Below are 15,933 nucleotides of genomic sequence, written 5' to 3' on the forward strand. Positions count from 1 at the left end.
TAACTTGAGGATGACATGACAATCAATTAGCTACCGGTTGAGCTGCTCCCACCTTATTTGTATTAATACGTAACAGTGCAAATATATTTAAGGGAATTTCTCAGCCTGTTATGTACGCGCATAAAGCATCAGTTTGTACCAGCAGGTGCTCCACCTGTTCTGAAAAGAATCTAATGATGTTGGTGTCTTGGGTGTCAAGGACACCTGAACTATTTTATGATTGAAAGCTTCGTTTATTTGAGGTAAGTTTAATAACAAATTATTTATTTTGATTTATTAAAACAATACCAATGGAAGCATAGATTTATAAAGCTGGCTAAAGACACTTAATGGTTAAAGAACTAGTTAAAAGTGCTGATAGTTAAAACAGGAAATTCACAGCCTCTTTTAACGATAACGATGTATGATGACAGTATGAACCGATATTGTATTGATTAAGTGACACTTGGAGCCAAATTAAATAGCACTACTGCTGTCTTTGTAAATATATGAAATGTAAAATCTAATAAATAGGAAGACATTAAGTAGCGATGCTGTTGCCTGGTTATTTTACATAATGCCTGAACAACTTTGTGTTACAGTTGTTAACGTTACGGACGGTGATAGTGGATGGTGTCTAAGAACTGAAGTGGAGCCGACTGTGCAGGGTTTCAGTTAAACTGGGGGAGATGCCTGAATATGTGCAGTAACAGGAAAGGACGGCGGGTATTTGCACCACTTAATTCAGGCACCCACACTAGGTATTACCTCCCCATTTATACAAGGAGCTTTGAGGATAGGGACTACCCCTGAATCCTTCGATGAAGGAGCCCCTTCTTCTCTTCAGTGTGGGACTTAAGTACCTAAATTAAAAGCTAAATTTCTTAACCCAAACAAATACGGTTTTCTTGATGTTGCTGGACTGCAGAAAAGCCAAGTCAGTTCTAAGCTCTGCCGCAGAGTTTCTAGCTTGTAACTCAGTGGGGAAAAAGTATTCGCCCCCTCCGCTGTGGAGTTCTGCTGAAGCCCACTGGGCTCCTGGGGGGCATTGGTTGCAATTGCATCAGCCCTGGGACAGTGCGATTTACTGCAGAAGCACCTTTCTTCCTGCCTCGCGTCCGAAATCGTTGGTGATACAAGTGAGTATCTGCCCTTAATTTGAAGTAACAGTATCCAGACTATCACTTTGGAGAAGCTCCACAATACTAATCTGTGATTTAAGGTAGGCATAATAGTGAACTGTAGCCCAGCTAGAGTCAAGCAATAAGAAGTTTTTACTTAATTGATGCTGCTCCCGTTACAAAAATAAGCATCCACAGCACATTTATTTAACGTTTAAATTACGTCATATTTTTACATAACCTGAAAAGAAAATATATTTATCCCACATACAGTGATAGTAAACAAGTGCATTATTTCAAACATTAAAAATAAATCTTTTAACCAAGTCTGTACAACAGATAAATAAAATTATATCTACAATACTTAAGTTGCGAAGAACAAAACAAAAATTAGCCCTCAAACTCACAGTTCCCCATTGCTCCTAATACTGGCATAGATGAAGGTTATGCAGCCTGTCGCCCACCACCGTGTTCACCTGTACCATTTCTTTCAGCCGTTCAAAATGTCCTGACCAAGAAGGTTAACTTTCCAAAACACTGGAAATAATGCACAAAAAAAGAACAAATAGCTGAGTATCTTTCCAAGAGCTTCAAAATAGCTGGCAGACTTAGTAAAACTGCTGAATCTGGGGGGAGCGAGTGATTTTCTTTTCTTTTTTATGATGAACAACTGGTCATTCTTTAAAAGAAACTGTTCTCCACCAAAAAAAAAAATAATTGAAGCCATTCTTTTAATAATTTTTTTTTGCACTCATTGGTGGCTGCAAGTTTGAATTCAGTTTTTTAACTGGGATAAGATGAAACACATGTGCGTGACAGTACATATGGTACGAATTAGGATTCCTATTATTTATAATCACACATAATTGCACATATGCATGGAAAACAATATTGTGCTCATGTTTTTGACTGCTAACAAGTAATCAGTAGAAGAATGAAATGAAAAAACAACTAGAGGTTAAACTATCACTTAAACCAAAACCACAAACCGAGAGATGACCGTAACTTCAAATAAAAGGAACGTAAATTATAGCTTGTCACTGTCACACTGAAGGGCTATGTCTTTCAATTTTACTTTCTTATGGTAAAGGAAAAAATTATTAAGAAAGATGGGCACTGCTAAAAAGGATAGGGAAAAGAGGTACCCCCAAAGAGCTCCAATCTCATTTCATTTGCAATTCTGAGACTCCACCATCTGCATGAAACAAGACTGACCGCTCAATCCCTCCTCCTCGTCATGCAAGATTGACGCGCATCCTTTTACGTGAAAATATTATTACAGGATAGAATATGGCACCAGTTCCCTAATGACACCTAGGTTCGAGATCACCTACAAACTCAGGAGGAGGTTCAAAGATCACCGTTCCCCCGTTCTCCCATTTCCGTAAGATCTGATGGAGTGGGTATGACAGGACTTCATCTGACTGGAAAAGGTTGGAGGCCTTCCAAAAATTCTCCATCTTGAACTGAGCCTCTGAAAATTATTCATCGTTGTTCACTGGGATTTTACAGAGATTTGTACATAGTTAAATGAATTAGTGAAAATTTATGAAAAAGCAAACAATTGTAGGGAAAAAAAAACTTTATAAAAAAAATTTCACCTCAGAATTCATCGTATTTGCTGAAAACATCTTAAATTTCTAAAAAAACCCCATAAAATGTTATGTAAATTTATATATAATCTTAAATCACTGAATTGGTGATGATTTTTTATTACCATGTATAAAGGGCTTCATGTAACATATACTATGCCCATCCAAAATACTAATTTCTAAACAAAAAAATTACCCTTTTGTTCAGAAAAATGCCCTGGTTTACCAGTAATTTCATGATTCACATCAGCTAAAGGTGACCATTAATGGAGGATCACAAGTTTGCTCTCTTTTGTTCCTTGATGAGAATGATCACAGCCCGTGTTCTGTAGAGGCACTACTCAAGTAACATCCACTCGTCATTCGGCTGACCCACGGTAAAGTGACTTCCGTGATATGCACATGGTATCGCTAAACCATTTAACTTCACTTCTTCGTGTCACGCTTCAACAGATATGTAAACAGAAACATATATCCAGTAGAAAAGACTCATTTTTTCACATGCGATTCTGTACAGTGCATTCTTGTTTCTCAGATTATTTGAGAAGGCTATTTGCACTATATACATTTTCCACACACTTAATTTAAATGTCTTCTTGTACCTCCAGTTGAGAATTTTTGTTCAGGCAGACCCAAAGTAAACCTGAAGAAAGTTTCCGAGCATCTTTTCAAGTTAATGCCTCGACTGATCTTGCATTGCTGAGAAGAAGAGTAGTCCAGAAAAAAATCCAGCTATGCATAGCAACCTTTTCAGCAGAGTTGAGTTATCCTTAGGAACCACAATCTGTGCCAGATCATTCGTGATCTGAGAAATTTCATGTGCCACACACACGAATATAAAAGTGCTGACAAGGACATTGAACATCGGATATCCAGGAATGAGCACCAAGATGCCCTTTGTGTCTGCTGCCAGCCAAATATGGTATTGGCAAATGAAAAGCTGAAAGAAAAAAAGAGTGTGTTTAATAATACATATCTATAAATATTTTTTACTTATACAAAAACATATAACTATTACTATTGCATCAACTGACACACTGTACTTCTGCTGAAGTCAGACATTTATGACTAAATAACATACTTTGAGAAGCCGTTTTCCATGTGTCTTTGCTGTAAGACAAAACGATGAGTCTGTTAGAGTTAACCATAAAACGGATTTGCTCAGCCCTTAACCAAATACGGCACAGGGGAGCATCGTTTACGTCGTGTCAGAAGAGATGAGGAATACACCTCCGCTCAGTTACTGTATCTCTGGTGAGGGACCGAACTAACGTGCCTGCAAATAAAAGATAGCGCTTCAACTGCTGATGAATGCAAAGGTCCCAGGAGTAGATCAGCACCTTAAAGGTCACCGGGAATCAGAACAGTGAAAATGAGATCCTTTAAAAAAAATTCAAAATCATGCATTACGTATACATTGTATTACAGTGAGTTTCTCCTGTAAGTTCCTTTCCCTTTTTAAAATCTATTTTAGTAATACAATAAAATTAAACATTTAATATTACTAAACAGCGAATAAAATGGAACGCAAGATAATTCCTACTGTTTCAAAATATACGCTCAATGGAACAAGGTAACATTTGCACTAAGAAGGGTTTTGTTTGTAAAGTTACATTTGTTTATTAATGCAGGAAAGCTTGCTAGGGGAAAGACATTTATAAGCGTACTTATACCAGTCAGGATAATTCATGCTGGTTCTTCAACTGGCTTGAATTTTTATCTTCCAACTGCATTCACACCACAGCTCACCCTCACGACCCTAAGCTCCCCCCCAAAAACCAGCATAAGAGAGAAGTTCAGTCCTGAAACTACTATTTCAGCTATGATTTTTAAGTGTAGACAGAAGCTACGATGCTGAAAGAGGTCAAACAGCATAGTATTAAATAAGCCAATAAATGTTTTCACTATTTATGTGTTATACTACAATTTAGATAATAAAGCCACCTTACATTTCAAAGTTTTAATTCACTGTACTTCTGATCATTCTACTTACCTCTAGAGAAATTTTGCCAAACCAGGCAAAGAACGAGCTATACACAGATCGGACATATCCAGGAATGTTCCTGATGAGGATGAAAGCTAAAATCTTTTTTAAAAAAAAGTAAAAAAACAAAACAGTGACTGTGGATGACAAGCAGGTTACACACACACACAGACACAAGAGGTTTATTCATTTTCACTGTCTAAACTGTCGTGCATTAGATTTTCTTTAAAATCCAATAAATATATAAACCAAACAAAAATCCATGCGGTTTATACTTAAAGTAGGTCTTGAAATTGCAAATCTCTTACACACATTTTTACAGCACAGCAAGTCACATTTACATCTTCAGTAGAATCGTGGCCTTGATGTTGATAGATACAACTATACGCTTCCTAGGCATGGTCACAAAACATGTTATACCACGCCAGCCTAAAATGAAGGTGGCCACAAATCGGAGTTAACCCTAAATTTTTAAAGAGAGCATGTCAAGATGGACAAATTAGTATTAAAAAATTAAGACACACGTGCTACCCCTCAAGAGAGCAGGACAAACTTTTTTTAAAAAAAAAAAAAAAAAAAAGAAACAGAGGGGGAACAGAATTAGACAGGTGGCGGTATACTGGGGCAGAGGACACTAAAAGGAAAATCCAAATTTAAAAAAACACGTGCATGTCCCTGTGGGCCACTTCTCTGCTTAAAAGTGACTACAAGGTCCCATAGGTTGCTTCCTACACTAACACCTCCCAAACACTCATGCATCTCTACAGCTCTCTGTTTTTCCCCTGCTGTGCTATTAGTCAAAAGTTGGGTTTGGACTTAAACAGTGCAGATGAAACCTACGCTAAGGACATCAAGGTTAATCAAAAGTATAATCACAGCATGCCATTTCAGTGCTTAAAGGCAACGAAAAACAGCGAGCAACATAGTTAAACCCTTTTTCACTTTCAGACATGAGAATGAAGCTCAGTATCTGACATTCCACACTAAAACAAAAATATCTTTAAAAAGAATTTTTTAAAAAGTCCAAATAAGAACAGACTAGATTCTATCATGTAAGGAAAAGGACTATAATTATAATTACCTGTACCACAGAAACAGAAGGATGTAGTTCATTGCACTCTGTCTTGTTTTTACAGCTACTAGCCCAAATAGAGTAGGTCTAAAAGATATAAAGATCAGTCTGTGTAGCAATTATATGTAACATTTAAAAATGAAACAAGAGTTAAGCTAGTCTGAAGCGCTTCAGCAGAATTTGGTTCACTAAGATGTGGGGCAGTAAAAGAAAAAACTACATTGTGCTTAGTTTTGTGTTTCTCCCAAACTGTTCTTCGCAGCTAATGAACACCGTGCTTATTCATACCCTAGGATACGGCCATACCACTGACAATTTTTTCATCACAAATAGACAAGCAATCAAGAGGGGAGATAAGAGCTGCGTTATCTACCATATTATTTTTATCATCCAATTTTCTTGCAACCTTTGCAAGGAACTGAAAGAGTGATGATGTTTTCACCTACAGTTGACTGAAAGGAAAAACATTTTAGTGAGTAGATAGGTAGGGCTGCGACAAAAACGCAGCTGAAATATCTCCATATCAAGACTTCCTTTTTTAAAATCAATATATTTTCTAAAAAAGAACTTCATAAAACTTATTCTTTAGAGATTTACAAACCTGATTATACTAGTTATACTAGGTACGTACCAAAAAGGATACAATTGAAATAAATAATAAAACATTTGAAACTCTGTTGGAGAAAAGAGGATCTCCTTTTCCTTCTGATATCATCTGACGTTTCTGCAATGCCAGATAAATAAAAGCAAACAGCATCCCATGAAAAACCACCTGTAAAAGACCAACAGAATGCAATGAATATTTCATGCCTTTTACAAGTACTTCAGGTGCAAACTGTTAACAGAATTGCTGCAGGATAAACTATTTCTAATACCAAAGCTTAGGTGTCAAAAGGTCCTTTCCCAGGTTTACCAAAGCAAATCAACCCAGGCTTTCTACACTAGGTTGTCATAAGCTGCATTTGTAACTCAACTCAGAAACTACAAATAAAGTACTCTTACTAATGCTTCATGGAGTACGAAAGACACGACAACGAAATTTCAAGAAGCTTTCAAGTACCTACTATCCCCTCTGCAATCTACGCCAGCACTGAAAAGGGCTTTCTCTGGGGAAAAACCATGACTCTCTGGCCTTCTCCCAAGTTGGCAGGTGAAAGCATTCAAGAAGCACTACAAGTGCTTCCCTCTCTCACAGACACAATTCTTCAACAGAGAGTGTTTTACCATCTTATGCCAAGTTCTCACAAGCTAGCAAGATGATGCTGTCTCGGGCCTGTGTGGTGCTTGTCTTCTGTATTTATTTTGGGAGTTCCTCTTTAGCGACACCACAGAACACACGCTGTTCACAAGCGACAAAGCTCCAAGTCTGAAATGTCGCAGCGCAGCATGCACTGCTGATGGGAGCAGCCCAGGACGGGACAACCGTGTGCTCCGCAAATCTCAGTCACCAAAGACTGCCAGAGGGAGAAGTGTGCAAGTGATCCCGTTAAGGATAAGGTTAACAAATAAATGCTCCCATCTTAGAAACTTCACTTATCTTACCAAGAAGGCAAAAAAAAAACAACCCAACCCAGTGTCTCCCTGTTTTATTACCACACACTGTAGGGTCAGTAACTGGAAAGAAAGCGCTTTCCCACTGGAAAACCATTTGAAAATATGTGCAAGAATAATCTGGTTTTGGCATCAAGACCCTGATTTTAACAGTGCTTTAAAGGTTACCTTAAAATAAATATATTTTTAATTGATAAGACTTCCCTGGAAGCGTTCAAGGACATGCTGGATGGAGCTTTGAGCAACGTATTCTAGTGGGAGGTGTCCCTGCCCACGGCAGGAGGTTGGAACAAGATGATCTGTAAGGTCCCTTCCAACCCAAACCATTCGACGATTCTATGACTTTCAAAAACACCACTAAGAAAGGCACTACAATAATTCGCCTTGTATTTCAATAGCCTGAAGTGCTTACAGGTGTTAAATTTTCACAGTAAATTTTTTTAGAAGAGACAAATCTAGGTCACTTTATGACTTTATTTTTTTAAAAGCAAACTAAGAAGGATCCAGCAGCAAATAAATCAACCCCCGTCTTTTAATCAAGGCTTTGACAGACATTTGCAGAAGTAAGGGGGATGCAGCTTAGTCTTCTATTAAACAATCCACCAGGACAAACTCCTGCTTTCTTTGGATTTCCTCCAAAAGAAATTTGGAAAACAGCCCTCCCTCCCCCCAGATTGAAAAATACACTTAAAAGCGTATTTAAATTTATTAAATAATTATATAAAAATTTATGAAAATGTTACATACATAGCGATCCAGCTTCCACCTAAACCACCACTCATAGACATTCCCATTCAGTTCAAAACACTTCGACAGCGGCCAAAAAGAAAATATTTTCTCAAATGCGCCCTGTAAAAAATAAACATGGCAAAAGCATTAACACTGATGTTAACCTTATTTACTAAGTTTAAATCAATATGCTGTCTTTTAATCTTCTCACATCCCTATTTCATGAACTACGTGGCATTACCAAAACAAGAGGCTTCCTTAGAAGGCACTCCCCCTCCAAAATAAAAAAAAATTAAAAAAAAATACTTTTTCAGATGAAAGAGTGTTTCAGTTTTGCTTCCCATAAAGGGATCTGCTGACGTGTTGGGATAACGAATGCATACTCTACAAAGGCTACAGCTCAACAGGCTTAAAACCAACGAGGGATTAAAACCACACAACCCCTCCCTGTAAAATCCTAGAGTGACAAACTCTGTCCTTATTTCTGTCAGCTATCCTTACAGCATGCAGTAAGTCCCTAATTTAGCATTAGAACCAGTCTTTTTATAAGGTATCAAAGCCGAGACCAGGTCTCTTAAGAGACACAGATCTTCATATCATCATATGTATCGCCATATGCTGGCAAAACCCAGTAACTTTAAGTACATCAAAAAACCTCCACCCCGAAACCATGCATAGACCTTTATATTTATTACATTTGTAGTAGTATACTGAGAACATGTCAAGCATTTACAAACAAATGAGTAAGATACAGAACTGTGCTTTTTCCAGCATCCACACCAATTCAAACATGAAAAGAAACAGAAAGGTTCCATTCTTTTTTCTTTTGTATTTATGATGCAGGAGCAAATATACAAGTTATGCGCACATTAAAAAGTAGAGATGGGTAATATACTCTCAGGTAGTTAAGGATAAAAATAGTCAAAATTTACAAACCTGAGAATATGACAGAAAATATATACATGTCAGTAAGCAAATCAGTTTCAGCAGCAAACCAAAGTGCCATAAGCAGTTCCCTGAGGAAGAAATAAATTCATCAGCATACAGTCATCAATTTTTCATTAGCAAAACCCAGGACACATTAAATAATAATTGCCAATTATTTAGTGTGGCTATGCTTAGTAATAGATATATTCACAAATAAATGTTCAAATATTACTAGCAATATTTTATCACTATCTACGTTTACATATTAAATTTTACTTTAAGCAATTAAAATAAGCACTCACAGTAATGAACAACCTATTAATCCTAAATTAAGCCTCTGCCTAAAACAGAAACACTGTTTGAAAGCCTCTGTTTTCCCAGTCACTGCACAAGCAGTCCTTATTGTAGGTGACTGTAAATAAATGAAACAAAATGCCCAACAGCGTGAAATAAGTACAGCACACATTATTAAACTTTGAGGTACCATTTGTACTCCAAAGCTCAACTGCAGGTCATTACGGACAAGTATCTCGTGAAGACAAGCCCGAGAAACCGCTCCTCAAAGCTGTTGACTGATATTAAGCTCTACCCAAGCCTCAACATTGCAAGAGAGATCATCTCCCTCTCTCACCATATAAATTAGCAGCTGTAAACAGCGACATAAACAAGTGAAAGTTCTCATTGAAAGATTTTCTAGTTTCACAGTACACTATTGCTCCGAAATACACAATAGTCATTTCTCTGTATCTGGAACAGATGTGCCTTAGTAGAAAAAAACCTAAAAATAAAAAAAAACAGTGGAGCTATTTGCCTTCAAGATATCTTGTAAACTACTCTCTAATTATATTTTTGCAGCATCTATTCCTAGCAGGCATTTGATATATTTCACTGTCATATCTGCAGACTATAAAATTTGGATATTACTCCATCGATAGGGAAGGAGGATTTAAGACTCTTAAGGTTTTAGTTCTAATTTAGGTGAATTAAATAATACACATTTACCACATGATGACAGCTCTTCAATGAACTGCAATACATAAAATAACTGCAATTTCACTTTAATTTCTCTTTAAAATATCTGTATCACAAGACACACTTCTAATAGCTCACTTAATACAAGATACTAAGATAACAAACGCCAAGTTCTTATTTGGCAGGATATGGCAGAATTAGTGCTCAAGATGGATGAGACACATTGGATGAGATGGATGAACGTTCACTGCTCATGCCGTACCCATAGATAGCGCAACCTGTATTTTCAGTTTGCATTCAGTAATATTACAACTCTTGATAAAACACATTTCTGATGGTCAAAACCTATTAAAAAGTATTGTAATATTACTGTAACCAGAGATAAACCTTAGTTAACAGCCGTTACATTTTTCAACTGACATCTAATTTGTCTATGATAAACCTTAGTTCTGTGAACAGCCGTTTAACATATTTTGACTATGTTAAAGAGACTGAGATGTACTAACAATACTGTTTTCTGTATGATTATTATTTGTAGTAACATGCAAATTTTTTATAGCAGAAGGGGGGAAAAAAAAATCTTACCATTTGCTTTCTTCTGGACTATCTGAGGCCATATAGCTAAGGTGGCATAAATGATCATAAACCAGACAGTGACTAATGGCACAAAGTAGTAGAACTGGTACGGTCGGTCCATCACTATGCACAGTACCACGACCAAGAAATTGAGGCGAAATAAAACCTGGAAGGAGTCAGAGAAGAGAAGGCAGAGGATATATAAAACGGGAGGCAAAGCTAAGAGAGATGGGGGGCATGTTTCTTTCTATATTTTACACCTCAAATGCTGATTATATTTCAGTTGAAACATGGCAAAAGTATCTCGGGGAACATCAATAATGCAATACAAGACTGCAGGAGGATTATGTAGTACTGGATCTGTCCTACGCTGGACTATTTGGGTAGAGATAGCAATGAAAACAGGGTAAAACAGAACTGATTCCACGCTGGGGACTGAGTATTCCAGTTGCTGGATGCTGTTAGTGCCTCCCTGCTTTCACTCCCACAGCACCTGGCCTCGCTCAGTTAAAGCCAGGGTAATGTCATCACCAGTGCGGCACCTCGGCTGCAGTCATACATTTAATAAGCACAATGACCCGAGTTACATGAGAATATAACAATAGCACCGCGAAACCTGGCAGGGGAAGCCACAAAAATATGTATGTTCTCCAGTACTGCCATGGTGGGAAAATTTATTTTCTTTATTAACTAACGTAGGCTCCAATACACTGTCTTTGGAAAAGAAAACAACCCATAGAATCCATATAGCTGACTGAAAAGTAATTGCTTCCTTGCTATTTTGCATTTTGAGTGGAAAACTCAAACCCATAACTGAAAGAGCTTTTTGACCAAGAAAAATACCAGTTTTTAAATGACAAAAAAAAACCCACCAAGAAAACCCCTGCATATTTGTTTTTCAAAGGAAGCAGATACATCTGATACATTTGTGAAATTTCATCTGTTTCTAAAGAAAGGGGTGTGGTATTTCTGACCGTATTCTATATATCAAAGGGTTAGCCATAGTTACACAGAACTAACTGTCCCAACAAAAAACCCCAACCCAACAAATTCTCAGTTGAGAATGAAAGAAAAAGTAACGTACAACATTTGGCAAATACTACAGTGATGCCTCTTGTTCATGTATTAGTAATCTACTTTAATGCATAACAGCTGGATACTTAATAAAATAGCAATATGAAGAGTTTCTTTAATGGATCCAAAAGATCACTCATCTGAAGGAAAGAAAGATACGACAAGTGCTTTGGGACACTATTAATGGCCCCAAGTAACCAGTCAAAACGTTTTTTATTTCACCAACAAGTGAGGAAAAAATCCAAAGTGCATACAAAAATTAAAAGTGGAAATTACTTCCATTTAAATTGGATACAAGACAACATTTGTTCCACCTACATAAAGACTTGCCATGCTGGGAGCAAGCAAACCAATCTGCTGAATAACTTGCTGAGTAATTACCTTTATTCACAGAAGAAGACAAAACCAGAAATTCTGTACACACCTGTCTCTTGGATTCACCAAACATTTATCTACTTGTATAAAGAAAACTCTAATAGAAACATACTAATAATTAAAAAAAACCCAAACACAGAGGAAAATATCAACATGGAGCAGACTGATATTTTAAGAACAAAGTAAGAGAAGCAAAATGAAGTATTTCCAATGACTAATTTAAGAAAACCATCATTTTTTTTGCCAACGGGGAAGAGCAGATGAGAACATTCACACCACCTATCTAATCTCAACAGTAACTGGAGAAAGGCTGTTCCAGAGGGCGATGCAGAACAGCACAGCTATTCATATAAACCTCTTACTCACCAGTGACTATAGAATAAATCTAAGAAGATTTCATAAATAAATTTGTTGTCAATGATATCCCTCTTCACTGCCAGCGAGCCTGCCTGGATCATTACTTATATATTGCTATATATTGCAAATTGCTACTGCAATGAAGACTCCATGGCTATGTACTGAAAAATGTTTGTCTTGATATTTTAAAGTCTACATACTTACATTTTTACATTGCAAGTATCATTTATATGCTATATGTTTGTATTGGACAAACACTACCAATTAAACAGGTCAGATTACATAGAAACAACAGTCATTTTTAACGTGCAAAACTTGGTTAAGTAATCTCATATCACATTATTTAGGGAGTATGGATATATTATGGATATTTTGTTACCCGAACAAATTTCTTTATAAAAAAACAGTAAGTAGACAGTCTTACCTGACACACTCTGTATACACCAAAGTCCCCTTTTATCCAAAAATATGAAAAGTGTCCATAACCTGTTTGGAACAGATATGCAGCAACCAGAACTCGAATGTGCATGTACACAGGCAAAAACTGTGGAGAAAAATAAAGCACCTTTTATAAATATCCACGTCAATGCTTTTGATTTTCCTTTCTTCCGCCCCATTTTATGCTTTTTCTGCATTGCAGTAAATCAGATTTAACTAAGAAAAGAAACATTATGCTGCATTTCCCTGTTTCTTACTAAGCTCTTTTGTTGCCCTAACCTCCCTGATGTTAAAAGGAGTTTCTGCTATTTATTGCTCTACACTTTCCGTATTCTGTAACCAGTTAACAGAGTTTAAAAAGGATCTTTGAAAGCTTACCTTCAGCAGTTTCAAGTTCTGAATATAAAAATGAAACTAGCAGTTAAAAATATACTAATGTAATGTTCTAGAAGTATATTTTTTCATTGGCTAATTAACACATAAAATGCTCTTATCAAAGAAATCTACACTTCAATAGAGAGAAAAACTAATTCCACTAATACCGTTTTTAAAACTACAGGCACAACAGGATGAGTTATTAATTCTGTTCAGATATAATATGCATTTGTACTATCTTCTTTTTGAAGTAACATAGACAAATTGTGCTCCCACTTCAAAAAAAATGAAATTAAAATCACTTACAGTGCTTGCTCCAGAGATATGATAAATCAAAATAACAAGTTGCATCCAGCCCTTCCATTCATCAGTCTGTTCTCTATTTAACACTTTAGTCTAATGCAAAACAAAACAAGAGTGTTGCTATTCCAAAAAGTACAACGAACATCTACAAAATGAGGAGAAAAAGTTCAAAACAATAAACCACTTTATGGGTAAATAGGTCTCAATTGTAAAACACTTCTGTCTAGCGGACACCAGATCTTAACGTGCCCTACACTCTCTTGTATCTGAGCTAAGCCTGAGTGACAATGGTTAAAAGCGCTCATACCCATATGCTTTCAAAAAGTTTTTGCATCTAATTCCACACAAACATTATATTGATTCTGAGTGCATTTTTTTGCAGATGAGTTATAAATTTGAAAATTTGAATTTCAATATTTAGCAATTAGTTATTTACACTTAAACTGGGAAACAACATTACAAATAGGATGTCAACATGATCATTACCTCTTTGGTATTTTCGGTATAAAATACCCCCAAAACCAAGATATAGACGATTGGTATGAAGAAAGACGAATGTGTGTAAAATTTATTTTCCTTCATGAAAAGATTTGCTCTGTCACATAGATAAAAATAGGTCATGATCAGACCAAGTTTGCAGAAGGAGTGTAAGAGCATCTCTAAAGTAGAAACATTAGGAGTGCTGATGGCAGGTTTCTTCTCCTCTCCACTTTCCAAATCGGTGCATGATTTGTTCTTCCGAAAATTATTCCGATGAATTAAATTGATAATTAAATATCCAATAATAGACAAAGTAAAGAAACAGAAAGCTAACTTCTGTATCAGAGTGAGAGGAGGCTCAGGCTGGCAGCAGGAGCCATCAATGGGCTTCATTATCTTATTGCAGTAGACATTCATAAGAATCATCGCATTCTGTCAAAGAAATAGGCAGTCAATTAATCTCTAATAAAAAAGCTAACATTTTCATAAGAAATCAATTAATCTCTAATAAAAAAGTTAACATTTTCATCACAAGACATTTTCTTCTAGATCATCCACTGACATAAAACATGTGCAATTCTCCCTTATCATTACAGCGATAAAATTTCACAGTACCCCCATATACCTAGTTGCATTCAACAATACAGCCAAAACATCTCTTCCAAACAGGAAATCCTCAAGCTTCTTGAGGTAAGCAAAAAGAGCTAATCCTTACAACACAAGGCTTCTTTCTACTGGCTATAAAAGGAGCTATAAAGAGCTAAATGGACTATAAATGAAAAACAGCTCACAAACTCAGGTCCTAAAGGGGAACGGTAATGAAAGTCTCCAAAACACGACAATTAGACTGAAACCTGTGGTGAGACGATATTTAGTTCATCCAGGACTTGAAAGCAACTGAAACCTGCAAAGGAGCGGAACTAAAGGTGACACGGCGGGAGAGCTAAGTGACAAGAAGGGCAGACTGACAAAGCTCAGAGGGGCTCACTGCATGCATATATATAGAGAGAGGTAGGTAGGTAGGTTAAAGATAAAATCAGAAATACAGTCAGTGGCAGTCCATGCAACCACTAAGGTGTATATTGTGCGTTTTCTTACCCTTTTCATACCCCTTACTAAACAAAATTATATGGGCACATAGGGGAAAATTTAAGACTTACTTCTTAGCACTGCTTTACAAATCATTATCACTCTAACTCATTCATGCAGATGAAGGCACGAAGTTTGCACTCAGGGTCTAAAAGATGTAGCAGATTAACAGCTATTTTAAAATAGCTCACGCTAACGTGTTCGCTATTATGTTCTTTAACATTCTATATAACTGACCGCCCTCCCACCTATTAAGATCTGAACAAAACTTCCTAAAGAACGTGCAGGTCCTCATTACAGTCATATTGTCTGCCATTTCAGAATATTCACTTAAAAATCTTGTTTTACTATTATTACTTTTTAATGTTGACCAGCAATAAAAAACACTTACTGTATCTCTGCTTGATTCAGGGAGATGCAGGCCATCTGCAGACTTCATGATGGTTTCTTGTGCTATCAATTTTGATACACTGAACACTTTAACTTTAGCTTTGGAATTTCGGGAGCTGCTGTTCAGAATACGAACAGCCGCTTCATTATACGCATCTATTTTCTCATTAGTGATCATTTTCCGACTATCACTCAGCATATCTTCATAAACAGGGTCTGAATTTGAAAGGACAAAGAATGGGCACGTTAATCTTCTATTTGACAAATACTTAGCTCAAGTTGCACAAGTTACTTTAATTTAGGCAGTCACTATTGTTTAATGGTACAGAAAAAAATGTACAGTGAGAAATGAGTGACTGTTACAGTAACTAGCATAGTAACGAGAGTTGTTTACGATGAAATGTTCTTACTGCCATTCCCTAGTCATGCATATGTACTTATAGATTAGAAAGCTTTAGCCAGACATGAATGCCTGTTCAGTTTCCCCAAACGCATGAAGAGAGCACAATGCCGGAGTGCAGAGCTGCTTATGCCTTCTCTCAGTAATGG

General features: G+C 36.6%; 1 protein-coding gene across 2 annotated transcripts in view; it reads right to left on the reverse strand.

The window, feature by feature from the left end:
• Positions 1-1,276: 1,276 nt before the first annotated feature.
• The window catches only part of CASD1 (CAS1 domain containing 1), a 33,942-nt gene continuing 19,285 nt past the window's right edge, over positions 1,277-15,933 (reverse strand). The window contains exons 8-18 of one of the 2 annotated variants that reach the window (XM_054191708.1): positions 15,386-15,600; positions 13,912-14,337; positions 13,429-13,518; positions 12,734-12,853; positions 10,513-10,669; positions 8,965-9,044; positions 8,047-8,148; positions 6,380-6,520; positions 5,758-5,835; positions 4,686-4,778; positions 1,277-3,632 (exon numbers count right to left, since the gene is read on the reverse strand). In XM_054191708.1, the coding sequence (XP_054047683.1) occupies positions 3,366-3,632; positions 4,686-4,778; positions 5,758-5,835; positions 6,380-6,520; positions 8,047-8,148; positions 8,965-9,044; positions 10,513-10,669; positions 12,734-12,853; positions 13,429-13,518; positions 13,912-14,337; positions 15,386-15,600 (1,769 nt within the window). In that variant the 3' untranslated portion in view covers positions 1,277-3,365. Of the gene's footprint in view, positions 3,633-4,685; positions 4,779-5,757; positions 5,836-6,379; positions 6,521-8,046; positions 8,149-8,964; positions 9,045-10,512; positions 10,670-12,733; positions 12,854-13,428; positions 13,519-13,911; positions 14,338-15,065; positions 15,143-15,385; positions 15,601-15,933 lie in introns of those variants that run through there. The other variant, XM_054191709.1, reaches the window with a different exon arrangement.

Source organism: Rissa tridactyla, chromosome 2 (assembly GCF_028500815.1).
Source record: "Rissa tridactyla isolate bRisTri1 chromosome 2, bRisTri1.patW.cur.20221130, whole genome shotgun sequence".
In the NCBI taxonomy this organism is placed as follows: domain Eukaryota; kingdom Metazoa; phylum Chordata; class Aves; order Charadriiformes; family Laridae; genus Rissa; species Rissa tridactyla.